Source organism: Balaenoptera musculus, chromosome 9 (assembly GCF_009873245.2).
Source record: "Balaenoptera musculus isolate JJ_BM4_2016_0621 chromosome 9, mBalMus1.pri.v3, whole genome shotgun sequence".
NCBI classification, from domain to species: domain Eukaryota; kingdom Metazoa; phylum Chordata; class Mammalia; order Artiodactyla; family Balaenopteridae; genus Balaenoptera; species Balaenoptera musculus.
Window position 1 is genome coordinate 60,542,785 of NC_045793.1, and position 14,889 is coordinate 60,557,673.

General features: G+C 43.4%; 1 protein-coding gene across 4 annotated transcripts in view; it reads right to left on the reverse strand.

Moving 5' to 3' along the window:
- The window catches only part of SLC25A13 (solute carrier family 25 member 13), a 203,628-nt gene that overhangs the window by 54,559 nt on the left and 134,180 nt on the right, over positions 1 to 14,889 (reverse strand). For 3 of the 4 annotated variants that reach the window (XM_036863127.1, XM_036863130.1, XM_036863128.1), the window contains 3 exons: positions 13,860 to 13,947; positions 13,220 to 13,378; positions 331 to 383 (listed from right to left, as the gene is read on the reverse strand). In XM_036863127.1, the coding sequence (XP_036719022.1) occupies positions 331 to 383; positions 13,220 to 13,378; positions 13,860 to 13,947 (300 nt within the window). The remainder of the gene's footprint in view (positions 1 to 330; positions 384 to 13,219; positions 13,379 to 13,859; positions 13,948 to 14,889) is intronic. The other variant, XM_036863129.1, reaches the window with a different exon arrangement.

Sequence of the window (14,889 nt, forward strand, 5' to 3'; positions counted from 1 at the left end):
CACGGGTTCGAGCCCTGGTCTGGGAACATCCCACATGCCGCGGAGCAGCTGGGCCCGTGAGCCACAGTTACTGAGCCTGCGCGTCTGGAGCCTGTGCTCCACAACAAGAGAGGCCGCGAGAGTGAGAGGCCCGCGCACCGCGATGAAGAGCAGACCCCGCTTGCCGCAACTAGAGAAAGCCCTCGCACAGAAACGAAGACCCAACACAGCCATAAATAAATAAATAAACAAACACTTTAAAAACGAGGAAAAAAAAAAAAAAGAATCTCTGCTAGATTCCTGAGTATGTGCAAACTCCCTTCATCTGAAGCATCAAATCAAAAGACTTACTGTAAGTTTTATGGCCTTCTCTGGGGCGACTCCCAATAACTGTGGCAACAGACCTGAAAAACAACAAAAGTAGAAGCATATTAAATAAATTAACATTAACTAAACACATCAACAGCTCTAAAGAGGGGGATCACAATGTAAAAACTGGGGCAATCTTTGCTGCCATTTTCTGCTCTTACCTTGAATGAGAGTACTTGAAATGGAATGTTTAGGTACTAATGTCTAAGAGCCACATCAGGCCTGAGTAAATTCCCCCCCACATTCTGGATCGTTTGCACACTGGGTAAATCAACAGTATTAGTGATACAGGAAATCTCATTATTCCACAGATTTGCTTTTTTCCCTCCCGCCTCTTAAATCAGTGGACTTTAGTGAAAATATTCTTTTTCTCTAACACCTTTCTCAGCTCCTCACCCCCCCCCTCCACTGCCCACGGTTCAGCCATTCATACATTTAGCAACTATGACTCTGTGACAAGCTCAAGACAAACGAGGCTCCCTCTGACTGGTCTCAGATGGAAGGAGGGGAGAGGCCTTGCTGAAAAAGTTGGGGAAACGTGCATTGCATTTCGGGAAGGGGAACAGACGGGGCAAAGACAGCAGAGTGGGAACAAGCCTGGTGTGCCCAAAAATGAGGGAGAGTGTCAGTACATCGCCTCACAGGAGGCAGGCACAGGGAGAGGCACAGGTGGGGCCTGATGCCACGCTGCAGACCAGGACCCCGAAGCCCGATATACTCCAAGTCAGGTAAGAAGCATTTCCATTAGGAGGAGAGTGATGTGTCACTTCATATTTTCAAAACACCACTCTGGATGTGGTGCAGAAAACAGGGCATAGTGGTGGGGTGTGTTTGTGTGTGTGTGTGGTGTGTGCATGGTGTCTGCGTGTGAGGTGTGGGGTGTTTGTGTGTGTGTGGTGTGTGTGTGTGGGGTGTGGGTGTGTGTGTGTGGTGTGTGCGTGTGGGGTGTGAGGTGTGTCTGTGTGGGGGTGTGTGTGTGTGTGCGTGTGGGGTGTGTGGGGGGTGTGTGTGTGTGTGTGTAACTGGCTCCGACTGCTAGAGCTCAGTTTTTAGCACTAACACCTGGTACACATGAAGATGGCAGAGCTCAGTTTTGGACAAGATAGGTGGAGTGGAAATTAAGAATCAGGGCACAAGGAGGAGGTGTGGTCTTTGACAGGAAAGGGCCACTTCTAGGAAAGGCAGTTATGACAGTAGTGGACCTACATATTTGAACTAAAAAAAAAAAAGTTACCTTTTTCATCTGTTCTTTCTAAGAAAATCGAATCAAAGACAGATGCCTTTCCTTGGAAACACTCAGTAAGCTAACCCCAAGGATCAGAATATATTGTTGCCGTGTCGTGCTGCTGTCCTTGGGAGGGTCTTCATGGTGTTATCCGTCACCAGTAAGTACACTTTCCTAATTCGCTATGTTAAAAGGTCCACCCTCAGCCTCTTCGGAGAGACCAGCCCTGCCCACGTCATCTTCTTAAAGAAACAGCCTACAGCCAAAAGTCACTAGCTCGAGGGATGTGTGCATCAGCTTGCAGATGTGTTTTGCTGAGTAGCACAGGTTTTAAACATAATTTGAGATTATATAGATAGATAGACAGATGGCTGAATGGATGACTAGATTGATCAACTGATTGATTAATGGGTCTGACAGCTCTGGGCCTCCTTCTGACATCACAGCAATCTATCTCCAGCTGGGTGAGGCTCTGCCCTTTAGACAGGACCCAAGCATCAATTCAGCAAGGTCCTCGCCACGCCCTAATGCCAGCATGGCAATAAGGACAAGTGCCAACTATCGTTCATCATTTCTTGCTCTGTTGATATCCTCACAATAGAGAAATATCTCTCTGGGCTTATGGCTTTACAAAAAGGGAGAAACTAAATAGACCAAGACAGCTTCATGATTTAGGCAGAATTGGAGAAAGCTCATTTCATTGTAAAGCTAAATGAGAAGGATGCTGATGCTAATCAGAATTTCCTCTAAAAACAGCCAACATATGGTTTATTATGTGTCAGGCACCATGTTAAGCACTTTACTAACTCATTTAATCCTTAAAACCACCCTGTAGAGTGGAAACTGAGGCTTATAGAGATTAAGTCATTTGTTCTCAGTTACCCAGATGATAAGTAGGGAGACTGGGGTTCAAATATAAGCCATCCTCCTCTAGAGTCTCTGCCTTTAGACAACACCCAACTCTGTCCTCTGCCTGACAGGCAGATGTGTGCTTGCCTTTCACATCCAGCCTCATTTGTTCACTGATATAACGAAGCTGCCCGGATCCTATAAACAGTTGGGTTTGCAACGTCTTCTCTAGGCGGCCATATTTTGAGCCTGTTTCATCCCCAAGGGCAAGACACCTAAAAGATGTACAGCCAATGAGTTCAGCAACCTGGGCCCTGTGACCTGGCACCAAGAGTAGAGCTACTCAGTCAGGATCCTTCTCCCAGGAGCGTGACAGAGTTCTCAAAGGCAATGAGCCAGTCAGCACAAAGGCACAAACTGAGAAGGTGCCAGATGGGGCGGGGAAAGTGGCCAGTTGAAGACACGTGTGTGATAATGCCACAAGGAAGTAGCAACTATGATACGAAAAGGAAGAAGACTGGCAGGAGAAAATGCGTAGCGAACAGAATGGAGACACCCGAGAGAGAGAAAACACACAGCCCGTGAAAGGTGCACAGGCGGGAGGGACGGCCTTGACCATCTTCCGGTCCCACTGAGGCCAGATTCCAGTGAAACTCCTGCCCTGGGATCCCCATGAGATCTCGGATTTCCTTCTCTCTCATGTGAACTCTTACCAAAAGTTCCCCTATGCTTCTGCTAGCTTGAGTACGGGCTATACTCTTTTTAATCTAAATGAACCGAAACAGCACAGAAAATGTGAATATGGAACCATCTGGGCAAAGCAAACGCCTCTTATTCAAAGTAAGAATTCTCTCCTCCTAAACTGTGCACACTTATTAATCCTTTACTTATACCATGAGATAACATCTATGAGGAGAAAGGCTTTATTATTACTTTATGAAAGTACAACATTAATTTCTACCAGTAAAATTCAGGGATAAGCTGGTTAAACTACATCTTAACATTTACAATTTCCATTCTACTCTCTGCATTCAGGTCAAGTACCAAAATGTTTAGTTAAATATTTACTTGCTAGATGTATTATTCCCATCATTAAATTGTAGACCAAGCCATGGATGGGCTGATAGCACTGTGATTTAAATGATGATCTCTTGTCTCTTTAACTACCCTGTGATGGTCTTTTTAAATGACTACTAAAAAACAGCCCACAGAGCCAAATGACTAGAGCGTTAGATACAATCACTTCAGCCAGCCTTCTAAGCTATCGAGATTTGTATTTCTCACTATAAATTTAGTAATGCACTGTGAACAGCAGAGAGCAAAACAAAACAATAGAGAAAACCCTGCTTTGAAGACTATATATAGGGCAGCAAATATTTATTTGTTCAGCAAACATTTACCAAATGCTTTCTGTGCCTGGTACTGGAAGAAACTGGGATGAACATAGTAAGATCTGTGGCATCCCCTGGAGCCAGTGTCAGTTTAGAAGAAAAGGGAGCCCTAGGTGTCTGTGTGTGCCAGAAAGGAGACACACCACCTAAAAACAGAGTGCTGAGTATCACAGCCCCGGGGCACCAAAGTACTATGGGAACACAGCGGAGAGAACCAGTTATTCTGCCTGCAGGAGGGAGAAAAGCATCAAAGAAGAGGAGATACTTAACTTGATTCTTTAAGGCTAAGCAGAGGTTCACTGGAGAAGAGAGACATGAGTAGAACAGAGGGCAAGGTGATCCAGGCAGAGAGGACAGAGCGTAAAAAGGCACCAAAATCTCTCAAGACCATGGCACAGCCAGGGTGAGGGCGAGATCACTGGAGGCTGTGGTGAGATCACAGACATTGTAATAAACAATGGTAGCAGCGATAAGGACAACAGCCAGTACATGCCAGGCACTTCTCTATGCGCTTTATGTGAATCAACACATTTAATCTACACCACAAGTAGTCAATAACAATAACTCAGCACATGTTATTTTTATCCCATCAACAGATGAGGAACTGAGGCAGACTTCTCGGAGCCTGCCCCAAGGTGGCTCAGCTGTTAGGTGGGGCAGTGGGGTTCAACCCTAGGTGGTCTGGCTCTAAGGGGGTGCTCCTAGCCGGTATACTGCGCTGCTTCTCCCCAGGCCACACTAAGGGGGTTGGAAAAAATTCTGTAGACACATGGGGTGGCTTTTAAAGAGTCAAGTTCAAAAAGTAAAAAGTTCTGGAGGCAGGTGAAGGACAGATGGTAAGGGCAGAGAACCAAGGCACGAAGAGTAATTAGGAGGCTAAAGTAATTTAATCTAAGGCCCTGAGTTCCACTGTATTAAATGAGTAACTTCAACCCAGTAAGAACAAAACCAAAGTACAAATCCATTCCTAAGACGTGGGCCAGATGCTGGCACTCAGTGAGGTACTGGCTAAGTACCATTCTTGTGGTGACAACCCTGGCAAACTAGGGAACAAAGGGTAGCTGTGGATGACAATCTGAGAGCCAGTAGAGATGTGGGCCTTGACACCATTAGTCGTGGGCAAATGCCCGTTGGGAGGGGAGGGGCCCTGACCTGCAGGACAAGGAAAGTCAGAGAGGTGGGAATTTCAATAAACCTCCCGGTTCCTTGACCTCAGAGGGAGGAAGGGTAGTGTGGCTCAGTAATGCCTAAAACAGCCAGTCTGGTGAAGGCACTTCAACGCCATCACACTGGAGTTTAAAGCACATGTATGTTTGACATCTGGGTAACTCAGCAGAAAAATTAGGCTTCTAATACAAGATGTTTCTGTTGGATTCTGGAAATTCATTTTAACCATCAGAAACAGAGAATGGATGTGTGTGCTGTTTCTAACTTGTCAAAACAGCAGTCTGTTTTCCAACTGCCTCAAATGAAATTTATTAGTGTGGTTAGTTTTCTAATCTTCTCATTTTAGTTCAGCTCCATCAGCACATATGGCAATGCTTCCTTGGCAAACTTCACCAGAAGGCTGCTAATGCGAGAAAAGATTTACAGGGTACAATATTAATACAGTATTTTGTCTTGAGATTTCATGGGGTTGAGCTATAAATCACACTATCCCCTCTGATTCCCATCCTTCATGCAACCCAATGAGAAAGAACTGAGCTGGAGGTGTGGGAACTAAGCCCATACCACGAACCTCCACTGTAGGCTTCACACAGAACCCCCAACAGGAAGTTCCCGAGAGCAGTGTGCCGGTCAGAGGGCCACTAAGCTGTAGTCTTGCTCAAAAAAGTTTTTAGAAATATAATTCTAGAATCTCAGAGTTAGAAGGGACTACGAAAGAAACTCATTAATAATGCTGGCCTAATTAAAGCTATTTGTTTCCAACGGCTCGGCAGCAAAATGAATGGCTTGGAGCACGGGCCATGCAGGTAGACAGACCTGGGCGGGAATCCTAGGTCTGCACCTCTTTTGTGCTGAGTGATCTTGGGGACATTATTCTTTGAACTCTAAGTTCCTCATTAGTAAACCAAGGATGCTAATTACGACTCATTGGTTTATTATGATAATGATATGAGTAAATGTATACAAACAGCCAGACACTGTTCACAACCTATATTACGTATTCAAAAAAGGCGATGAAAGTTTCTTTCTACCTATTTGTTCAAGGCATATTCTTGATTATCCTCTTGCTTACAAGAGGCAATTCATCCTGAATAACGCTCACAGCCCGGAATTAGCGACTATGGGAGTACAGGAATTAGGGAGGTAGGTTAGGCGTACAATGTTGCTCCCCATGGCATCGTGCCCATCCTTAGGAGAGCTGTCGCCAAGCAGCGAGGGCACACGCGGTCTGACAGTGTCTAGCAGCACCACTTACTTTAGGCAAAGATAAGGAAGCAGTACAGACGTAATACCACATCTTCAACTACGTTTTTAAGCTAAAATAAAATGTTTCAGTTAAGAACTAAAACAGTTCTCCACCTCGGATGATAAGCAACTTTTTACCACGTCATTTCTCCTGAGGAGTAGAAGAGCCGGGCGACTAAGAGAGTGGAGTCTGCAGCCAGGCTGCTGGGTTTGAATTCTGACTGTTATTTAGTAGCTGTGTGATTGTGGTTAAGTTACCCAACCTCTCTGTACCTCAGTTTCCACATCTGTAAAATAGGGATAAACACAGTACCACGTGCATGGGGTAGTTTCGAAGATGACACAATATACACAAAACCCTCAGAAGGGTGTCAAGCACATAGTAAGTACTACAGAGGTGTTCTTTTGTTGTTCTTCACCTCCATCAGCATCACTATCCTCTCCCTCTTCCATGGAGACTGGGCTCTAGAGAGGCTAAGCAGCTTCTCCCGAGTCCCTCACTATGTGGTGACCGTACTGTGGCGCTGAGTTGAATTCGGGTCCATGATGCCTCCCAAAGCAGGGCTCTTCGGCCCCGGGATGCTCAGCTTCTCCCTGTGCACTCTAGTGGATTTATGGCTCCAACAAAGGCATTGTTTTCCAGCCCAGAACGTTCTGAAACTTTTCTCTGGGTGCCGGCTCACGCTGGGCTAGCAGGCTGCAGGGCTGGGCCCTTTCCCACAGCAAGAGGAGGGCGGCTATGTGGTGGGCACCCATATCTGCCTCCACGCCTCCCTCTCCAGGGAATACGAGGCTCTCACAGGAGAAGGCGCTGACCTGCCGAGCTGAGCTGCAGACTATAACCTGGCGGGCAAGTGGGAGTCACGGCTCAACTGGGGAACGAGGCTCAGAGAAAGCAGCGGGTCAGAAGCCGGGCTGAGGGTCCACGAACAACTGTAACCGCCGTGCGGCAGCCGTCCCGACAGGCCACACTGGACAAGACACGGAGGAGCACAGATGACGTCGGGCCACAGCAAGGGAGAGACCCGTCATTAAAGCAGCATTTCTGTCTCAGGTCAGACAGAAGACAAGCTCAAGAGTGGCCAGCCCGGCCCTGAGAAAGGTAGCTTAAAGCACGTAAGACAGCGTCCAAGCCATCCAGGGCAGAGACAGGCAGTAGAGCTCGGCAGGGGATATTAATGCATAAAATACTCCTGTTGCTGTAGCTGAAACCACATCTAGCACTCTTCTATGTTATCTAGTTTCAACCCAGAGGCGACCCCTCCGATGTTAAATTCTTAGCCTCCTGACCTCGCCACGGAGGCCCCTACGCTTGTCCCCATCTTCCCAGAGAGCCCTCCTTGCTTTCAACATCAGATTAACCTTTATTCTGGAGCTATCAGCACTCTGTGTGCCCTGCCTCACAGCTTTTCTTCCTGCTCCTATTTCCATGGCCTTCTCTCTTCACTTGTTCAAGCTTTCTTCTTCCCCTCCCACCCCGACCCCTCCCCTATGTCTCTCTGCTTTTGACTCATACAGCTCCCGGGCATGAGGCATGCCCCTCCTCTCCCAACTACACTATCCCCTTTCATGGCCCTCGTTACTATCCAGTTTTCCACCAGCTCTCAGGATATCACTCCAAGCTGAGTGTACAGTGGAGCTGGGGGCATGGCAGATATTAAGATTTAAATGCTTGTTTATCTGGGTTAAATATTTTTGCTCAACATGTCAAGAACCGTCTATTATTTTAGCTATGGCTCAGGATGCCTTTGGGAGACTGATTGTTAAAGCATGATGGAATGATACTGTCATGGTCTAGAAAAACCTTGGTTCCTGTGACTCCTCCTCTATTTGGAGGATTTCTAGAAGTGAAGATCATTGGGAAGAAGAATCATACCCTCTCCTCCTTCAGTTTTTCACTCTAGTATATGGCAACTTTCAGGGTCCTGGTTATCTTCTCTTCTATCTAAATTTCCTCGCTGCTGAGATTTAATCTATTTCCCTTGTCTCAGTCTCAGCATTGGCAGTAGCTGGTAATAAATTATCATTCTTGAGGCCTAGAACTAATTCGTTCACTAATTAATCTTCTCTTCTCCAGGTTATGGCTAGTTCCATCTTTCCCAATTTTCTAAGCTCATCATTGTTCTCATCCGGCCCTCTCAAGCCTCTGACGATACTCCCACCCACTTCAGTTCCAAGTTTGTGTCACCTTAGTCTCCCCTTTTAATGCTTTGTGCTCACGGTAGATTTCTGGAGATTTGATTACCCAACTCAGGAACTGTCCAAGTCTTTTGTTCATTTTCACTTGATTTCCTATAACCAAATATCTGCTTTTTGATCTACTCACAACTTAACACCCTAAATGAAAATGTGCAGAAATTGGCCAAGAAAATAAGACTCAAACCAAACCATTTTGCACTCATTAGAAGCTTTGGTGGACATGAATGGACATCATGACTCAGTGCAGTGTACGGATTCACTGTGGTTTGTGCCAAGATGCATGGCTTCTTAAGTTATGCAAAACAGACTTGTACAACTTCCAATTGCTTTATTTTGGTGATAGAATTTTTAAACTTATTTTTATCTACAAGAATTAAGCAAGAAGGAATCTCACTGTGGATCCACATAATTTGGATACTGCCTTCTATAGAACCATTAACCACCCAAGAGATGTAGCTTAAACTAGCTATCTGACAAAACTTCCTGAGATATCACCACAATATCCTCTAGATGTCACCTTGAGAACATTCCAGGATGGAAGACGACTGCTTTTGCACCACATAGACAACCCAAAATAGACACATTTAAAACTCTGCAAGCCTGGTCAATGGGCTGATTAAAAAAAAAAAAAAAAATTTTTTTTTTTTTCCAACTGCCTCAAAGACTAAGTAGTACTCCAAATTAAGTTTAATTCACAAAGTGATCTAATTTCCCTTCCTGGCAGGTTTTCTTATTTTCCCACGAACAGAAATAAAAACTAAAACCTTCCTTTAGGAAGTATTTCTCCTGAATCCATCTTTCTCCCCATGGTCCTCCCTCCCCATAACATTTTCCAATTTCTAAGGGTACTCATCTCATTACCTGAAGCATCTGAGAGAGGAGAGTGTAGCAAAAATTTAGAGGTAGAAATTAGTTATTCCTGGAACGTTAAGAGCATTTAATTATGGATGATTACCGAATCAATTGTTTCTCTTTGATATGCCAAGTCTACAGCTAGCCAATAAGTGACTCGTTTGGTCATGTAGTTCATTCAAACCAAATGAGCTGTCAGGTAATTCATTAAGGATTTTAAACACCTGAGTGCATTAAGTCAATCTGGAGACTGGGGAGGAAATAGAGGAAGACTTTTACAAGTGACTTCAGGGAGATCTGGATTTTCTTGGGTGTTATTTCCTGTGATACAGATAGACTTAGCCTAAAGGGTCTGAATTTCAAAAATTACAGAAAAACCTAGGAAAATCAATAATTTTCTTGTAAAGAAAGTAGTCCGCATTACAGAGAAGGGTTGCAGAGTCAGTCTCATAGGATTTCTAAGGGGATCATTTCTAACAACCAAACTTACCCCCGAAGATAAGAGGCTCTGAGAGACAAAGAAGCAGGGAGCTGCACAGAAACATGCAGAGAAGACCTCACCAACTCACAACACAAAAATTCCCAGGACTCAGCATCAACTGAAGACAGTGCTAACAATCCCCATAGCTGTGTTATCAGTCGCCTTTTGACGACGGGGCCGTGATTCAAGCGTGGTCCCTGCTTATGATGGGATAACTTCCAGGACCGCCCACGGATGCTGGCAACTGCCAGAGAAAGGACAGAGGAAAACAACTCGCGCCGAATGAGTTCTTCAAAAAGAGCCTTCGGGCTTCCCTGGTGGCGCAGTGGTTGAGAATCTGCCTGCCAATGCAGGGGACACGGGTTCGAGCCCTGGTCTGGGAAGATCCCACATGCCGCGGAGCAACTAAGCCCGTGTGCCACAATTACTGAGCCTGCACGTCTGGAGCCTCTGCTCCGCAACAAGAGAGGCTGCAATAGTGAGAGGCCCGCGCACCGCGATGAAGAGTGGCCCCCACTCGCCGCAACTGGAGAAAGCCCTCACACAGAAACGAAGACCCAACACAGCCAAAAATAAAAATAATAAATAAATAATAAATAAAAAAATTAAAAAAAAAAAAAAGAGCCTTCGCTCTCGGACCTCCACAGGGAACTATTTCTAAATACAAAACCGCTTCCTTTCGAGTTCCATATTCTTGTTGTAAGAAGGAAAAAAAGAGAGGGAGAGCGATGTTACATTAACCTTGTAATAAGGATGCATGCTGCAAGCACCTTCTTTCAGGGCCAACTGCCAACTTTTCCTCCAAATATAGCTTTAAAATAGGGGAGAGAACTTACTTATGCAACATTCCCAAGTTATACTCTTCGGGAAATATTAGCAATTATATATGTCTTGATGAAGAAAAATTACACGTTAAGCAAAATTCCATAATAGGAAAAAATAGGCTCAATATTTTGAAACATGTTTATAAATTAGAGATGTACTCTGTCACCTTCTCAAGTATTGCTAGGTAGAGTGTGAACAGCAGCAATTCTAAATTCTCAAAATTTAAATTGAACTGTTTTCCCCTGGAATATTAAACTTTTAAACAAAATTACATTTAGTAAGAAATTTACAGTCAAAGAATCACATGTTGGGTGTTTTACATCTTGACTTTCTACACGAAGGTTAGAATACTGATTCTCAGAAACAGTTGGGGTCTTTTTTGTTTCTATTCTAATTTTTTGCTGGTAATTTAGTTTCCCGTTTTCATCTGATCCCTCTCTTGTCCAATGATAAGCATTTACAAATATACAGTTACACACAATTATTAATCAATGATTATGTGCAAGGCACTAAAGGGAATTAGTCCCCAACCAATCAAGAATAGGAATAATTCATTTATGAAGCAAGACTATATACCATTTTTTCAAAAACCTAAACTGCCAATCACCTCTTTGCTCTCAAGATGCAAATTACGAAACAGAAACTAAACAAAGCTTTAGAGTACATCTTTTGTTCTAAAATTGTCTACCAGAAGAGATAAGAAGTCAGGGCGAAATGAACACAGGTGACTCCGAGCACTAATCACCTTATATTCACACTCTACTTATCATCCTCTGACAAGAGAACCCCTTAGGGATCAGGCACCCAAAACAGGTTAGATAAATGGCTCTTTCTAAACCAGGAGAAGGATGAGGAGCTGCCTCTTTGGTGTTCAAAGGGAGCCTCCATGTCTGTCTAACAGGCCGGCTTACTCCCCTTCCCTGAGGAGTTAAAACCAGTTCCGCCAGTCTCACCGATATAACTGAAACAGCATGAGGTTTATGGGATGGCCCAGAGTAGCTCAGTACTCAGGTACGCTTTAAGCTGTTTTGTCCATGGGGTCAAAAGGATAGGTTGAGGAAGGAATTCCAGATGCAACCAAGAATCAAGACCCGCCAGGTGTGGTCAAAGAGGAAAGAGAAGGGACTCAAAATTCAAACAAACCAGGTCAACACAAGCACATTAAAGGCATTCAGCAGGACAAAAATCATTTCTCACAATTCTGAAGGCACCCTTGACGTTTAATCCAACACCAAGGGAAGCCCATAAAAGTAGTTTGTGAAGCAATGCCAAGGCTGAGACATTTGTCCGGTTCGAGGCTCAAAGCTCTCCCCACAGAAGACAACCCACATGAACAGGTAGTAGTAGCCTTTGCCTGAATCACTGCAAAGCAGCAACTGTGACATTAACCTTGTACTACTCGGGAGACATTTCGGGAGACATTTCATTTGCGAGGTTTGTTGTCACCAGGAGGGAAAAGTATTTCAAATGAAAGGCAGTGACCCTGTAAGGGTCATCATCAATCACCTGGGGTCAAAGACCTTCCCAATTGTGAGAAGAGGCAGGGGGTGAGGGAAAGAGGGCAGAGGAAAGATCAAAAGGCCTTTGATGGGGGTTATCTCCCTACACAAAAGAACCTGCGAGACGGAGCTTCTCTGGAGTTTGAAACCTCCTCATTGCTAAGGTGAGAGATTTCAAGAGGGGTCTCTTTGTTGTTGTTTTATTTTTAACTTGGGTGCTTAAGAGGAAGACTAGAGTCAGCAGATGGCAGAAGAGGCCTACAGGCACAGGCTTACACGGCTGCTGGCTTCAAGGTCTGTCTCTGCAGAGTACTAAATACTATCTCCTGGTAGGGGTAGGGAGGGAAGACCCCGTCTGCTTTGCAGTCGCCAAATGGCAAAGTGGCTCAGCTGGAACTGCCTCACGATACTGGATTTTAGCTGATGCAAATACAGTTACTTCTCTTCGTAGAAGGCAATCACAGAGGGAGTGGCCGGGAAGTTAAGTCATGTCCTTTAGGCCAGTGCCAGTGGTCAAGCAGTCAGGGTCTGTGGGATCCTTTCCATTTGTGATGACATACTTCTTGCTACTGTGCTTGTTGATTAATGAGCCTTAGATGATTACAGAAGCAGCTGGATAGAGAAGGTATGTGAATCAACTCCATTGGGAACAGAGTCAGAGGAAGGGAAAGGGGCAACCTTAACTCAGAAAGAGACAGTCAAGGAACGAGTGCTGCACTGAACCCCTGGGTACTCGCTTGATAGGCATTTTTGTGGAATATTCAAGGAGAATCATTAGTCCCAAGTAGGCTCTGTCCTGTCCCCCAGCTGCCTTTCCCTGTTAGGTGGTGAGTCGAGTTAGTTCAAGAACACAAACAATACAAGCCTTTTAAAAACTCACTAGACATGTTTATGAAAATAATTATTTTTAAGAAATAAAACATATGGCAGAGCAATATAAATGGCTTTCAGATTATGGGCTGTTTTGATTAGCCATGCCCTAGATGCCTCCAGCCTACACCCATTAGCATGGATAATTGAGAATCTGCTGTATTTCCATTTTAACACAGTCTCTCTAATACATTTCAGGCATTCAGATGGAAAAACCAAACCTCTGACTACTATTTCCTCTTTCATGAACGTAGCACATGGCACTAACCTCTATACAGTCCAAAGAAGCCTTCATAGCGTAGCACTTTCTTAAAACAGTCCATGCTGTTTTTATACATAAGTTCTCCCACGAAAGAGCCAGTGGATCGCTGGTTCTGCATTCGAGTTTTTACCAGATCGATAGGGTACACAGCTGTGGCTCCAACAGCTAAAATCAAAGAATAACAATATTTCAGAAGAAATTAAGGTCAGAGGAAAGGGGGAGGTGGTTAACATCAAAGAGAAGATGGATGGAAGAAAAAAACAAATTTTGTATATACAAGTTTTAAAACTCTCTACACCCTTAATAAATAACTGTGGATTTTCATTCAAGTGTCTCCTGATAAGAGGATATCACAGACAGTTCAAATTTTAAAAAGCACATCACTACAGCCTAACCTCATTATTAACCTGTCTCTAGAAAGCCTATCTGCAGATAAATAAGAGAAAAAAGTCACTTCTAAGTCTCTGATCAGATGTAGGTATGAGGAAAAAGTTCCCTTTGTTATTATCCTATCACACAGATACAGACTGGTAACTAGCTCAGGGAAAGACCAGAGGAGGCTTTGTCCTTCAATATTTCAAGGTGGAAAATCAGAGGAAAAAGAGGAATAACAAAAATGAAAAATTTGCACTCATCCATGACTCACCTCCAGCAACAGAACCCAGACCAAACCTGTAGGCCGACTCTGCAATTTGTAGGAGAATTGGTCGAGATGTATCGACTGAGGCCTTCTTCTTTGCACGCACAGGAATTGCAGAGTGAGAAAACAGGAGACAGAAAGGAAGACAGAACAAAAATGAGCACGTGCTATTTTTTAAAAGTTACAACTAGGTTCTAAACTCATGATACAACTAAAATGTCAAAGAGGAAGGTATGATTAGATTTTGTAAGTTCTTATTAATAAAAAGTAATTATTGCTATTAATTTTTAAAATCAAGTTTGAATATAATGAAAGCCGTTATGTGCCCCCCAAAATGTTATGAATATGAACCCATTTTCAAATGTTCAATTCTCATTAGTGATCAAAGAGATACAAATTTAAAAACATTAATGAGACATCATTCTTCAACAATCAAATTGTCAAATTGATAGGTTTTGGGGTTTTTTGTTTGTTTGTTTAATGGCAATATCCAACCTGGCAAGAGATGATAAAAAAAAAAAACAGAGCTTCTCAAATCTGCCATTTAATCAAGCATAAACTGAAGGGAAACTTGGCAATACGCACCCAAACCCTTAAAATGTACATGAACTTCAGCCCTGCAATTCTACTTATAAAAAGTTAGGCTAGAAAATAATCATATATATAAACAAGGATCAAGCTACAAGAATATTAAAAAGCAGTACTGTTTTAAGAGCAAAAACTCTAAGGATACCTAAATGTCCAATAATGGGAGGACTGGTTAAAAATAATGCTATAGCTTTAAAACAAAATTGTATGTCATTAAAAAGCAATATTGTAAAAGATATTTGATGCTCAGAAAAAGTGTTCATAAGGTATTATAAAGCAAAAACAGGCTAAAAAGAATATGGTGAGTAGACAGGTATTCATGGTATGATTTTCTTTACCTTTTAAAATGTTTGAAATGTTTCATGATAATCTTTTAAAACCAATGTTAAAGACTGTGTGTGAATATGCGATTTTTAAAAAAATTATTTGGGTATGTATATGCATATAA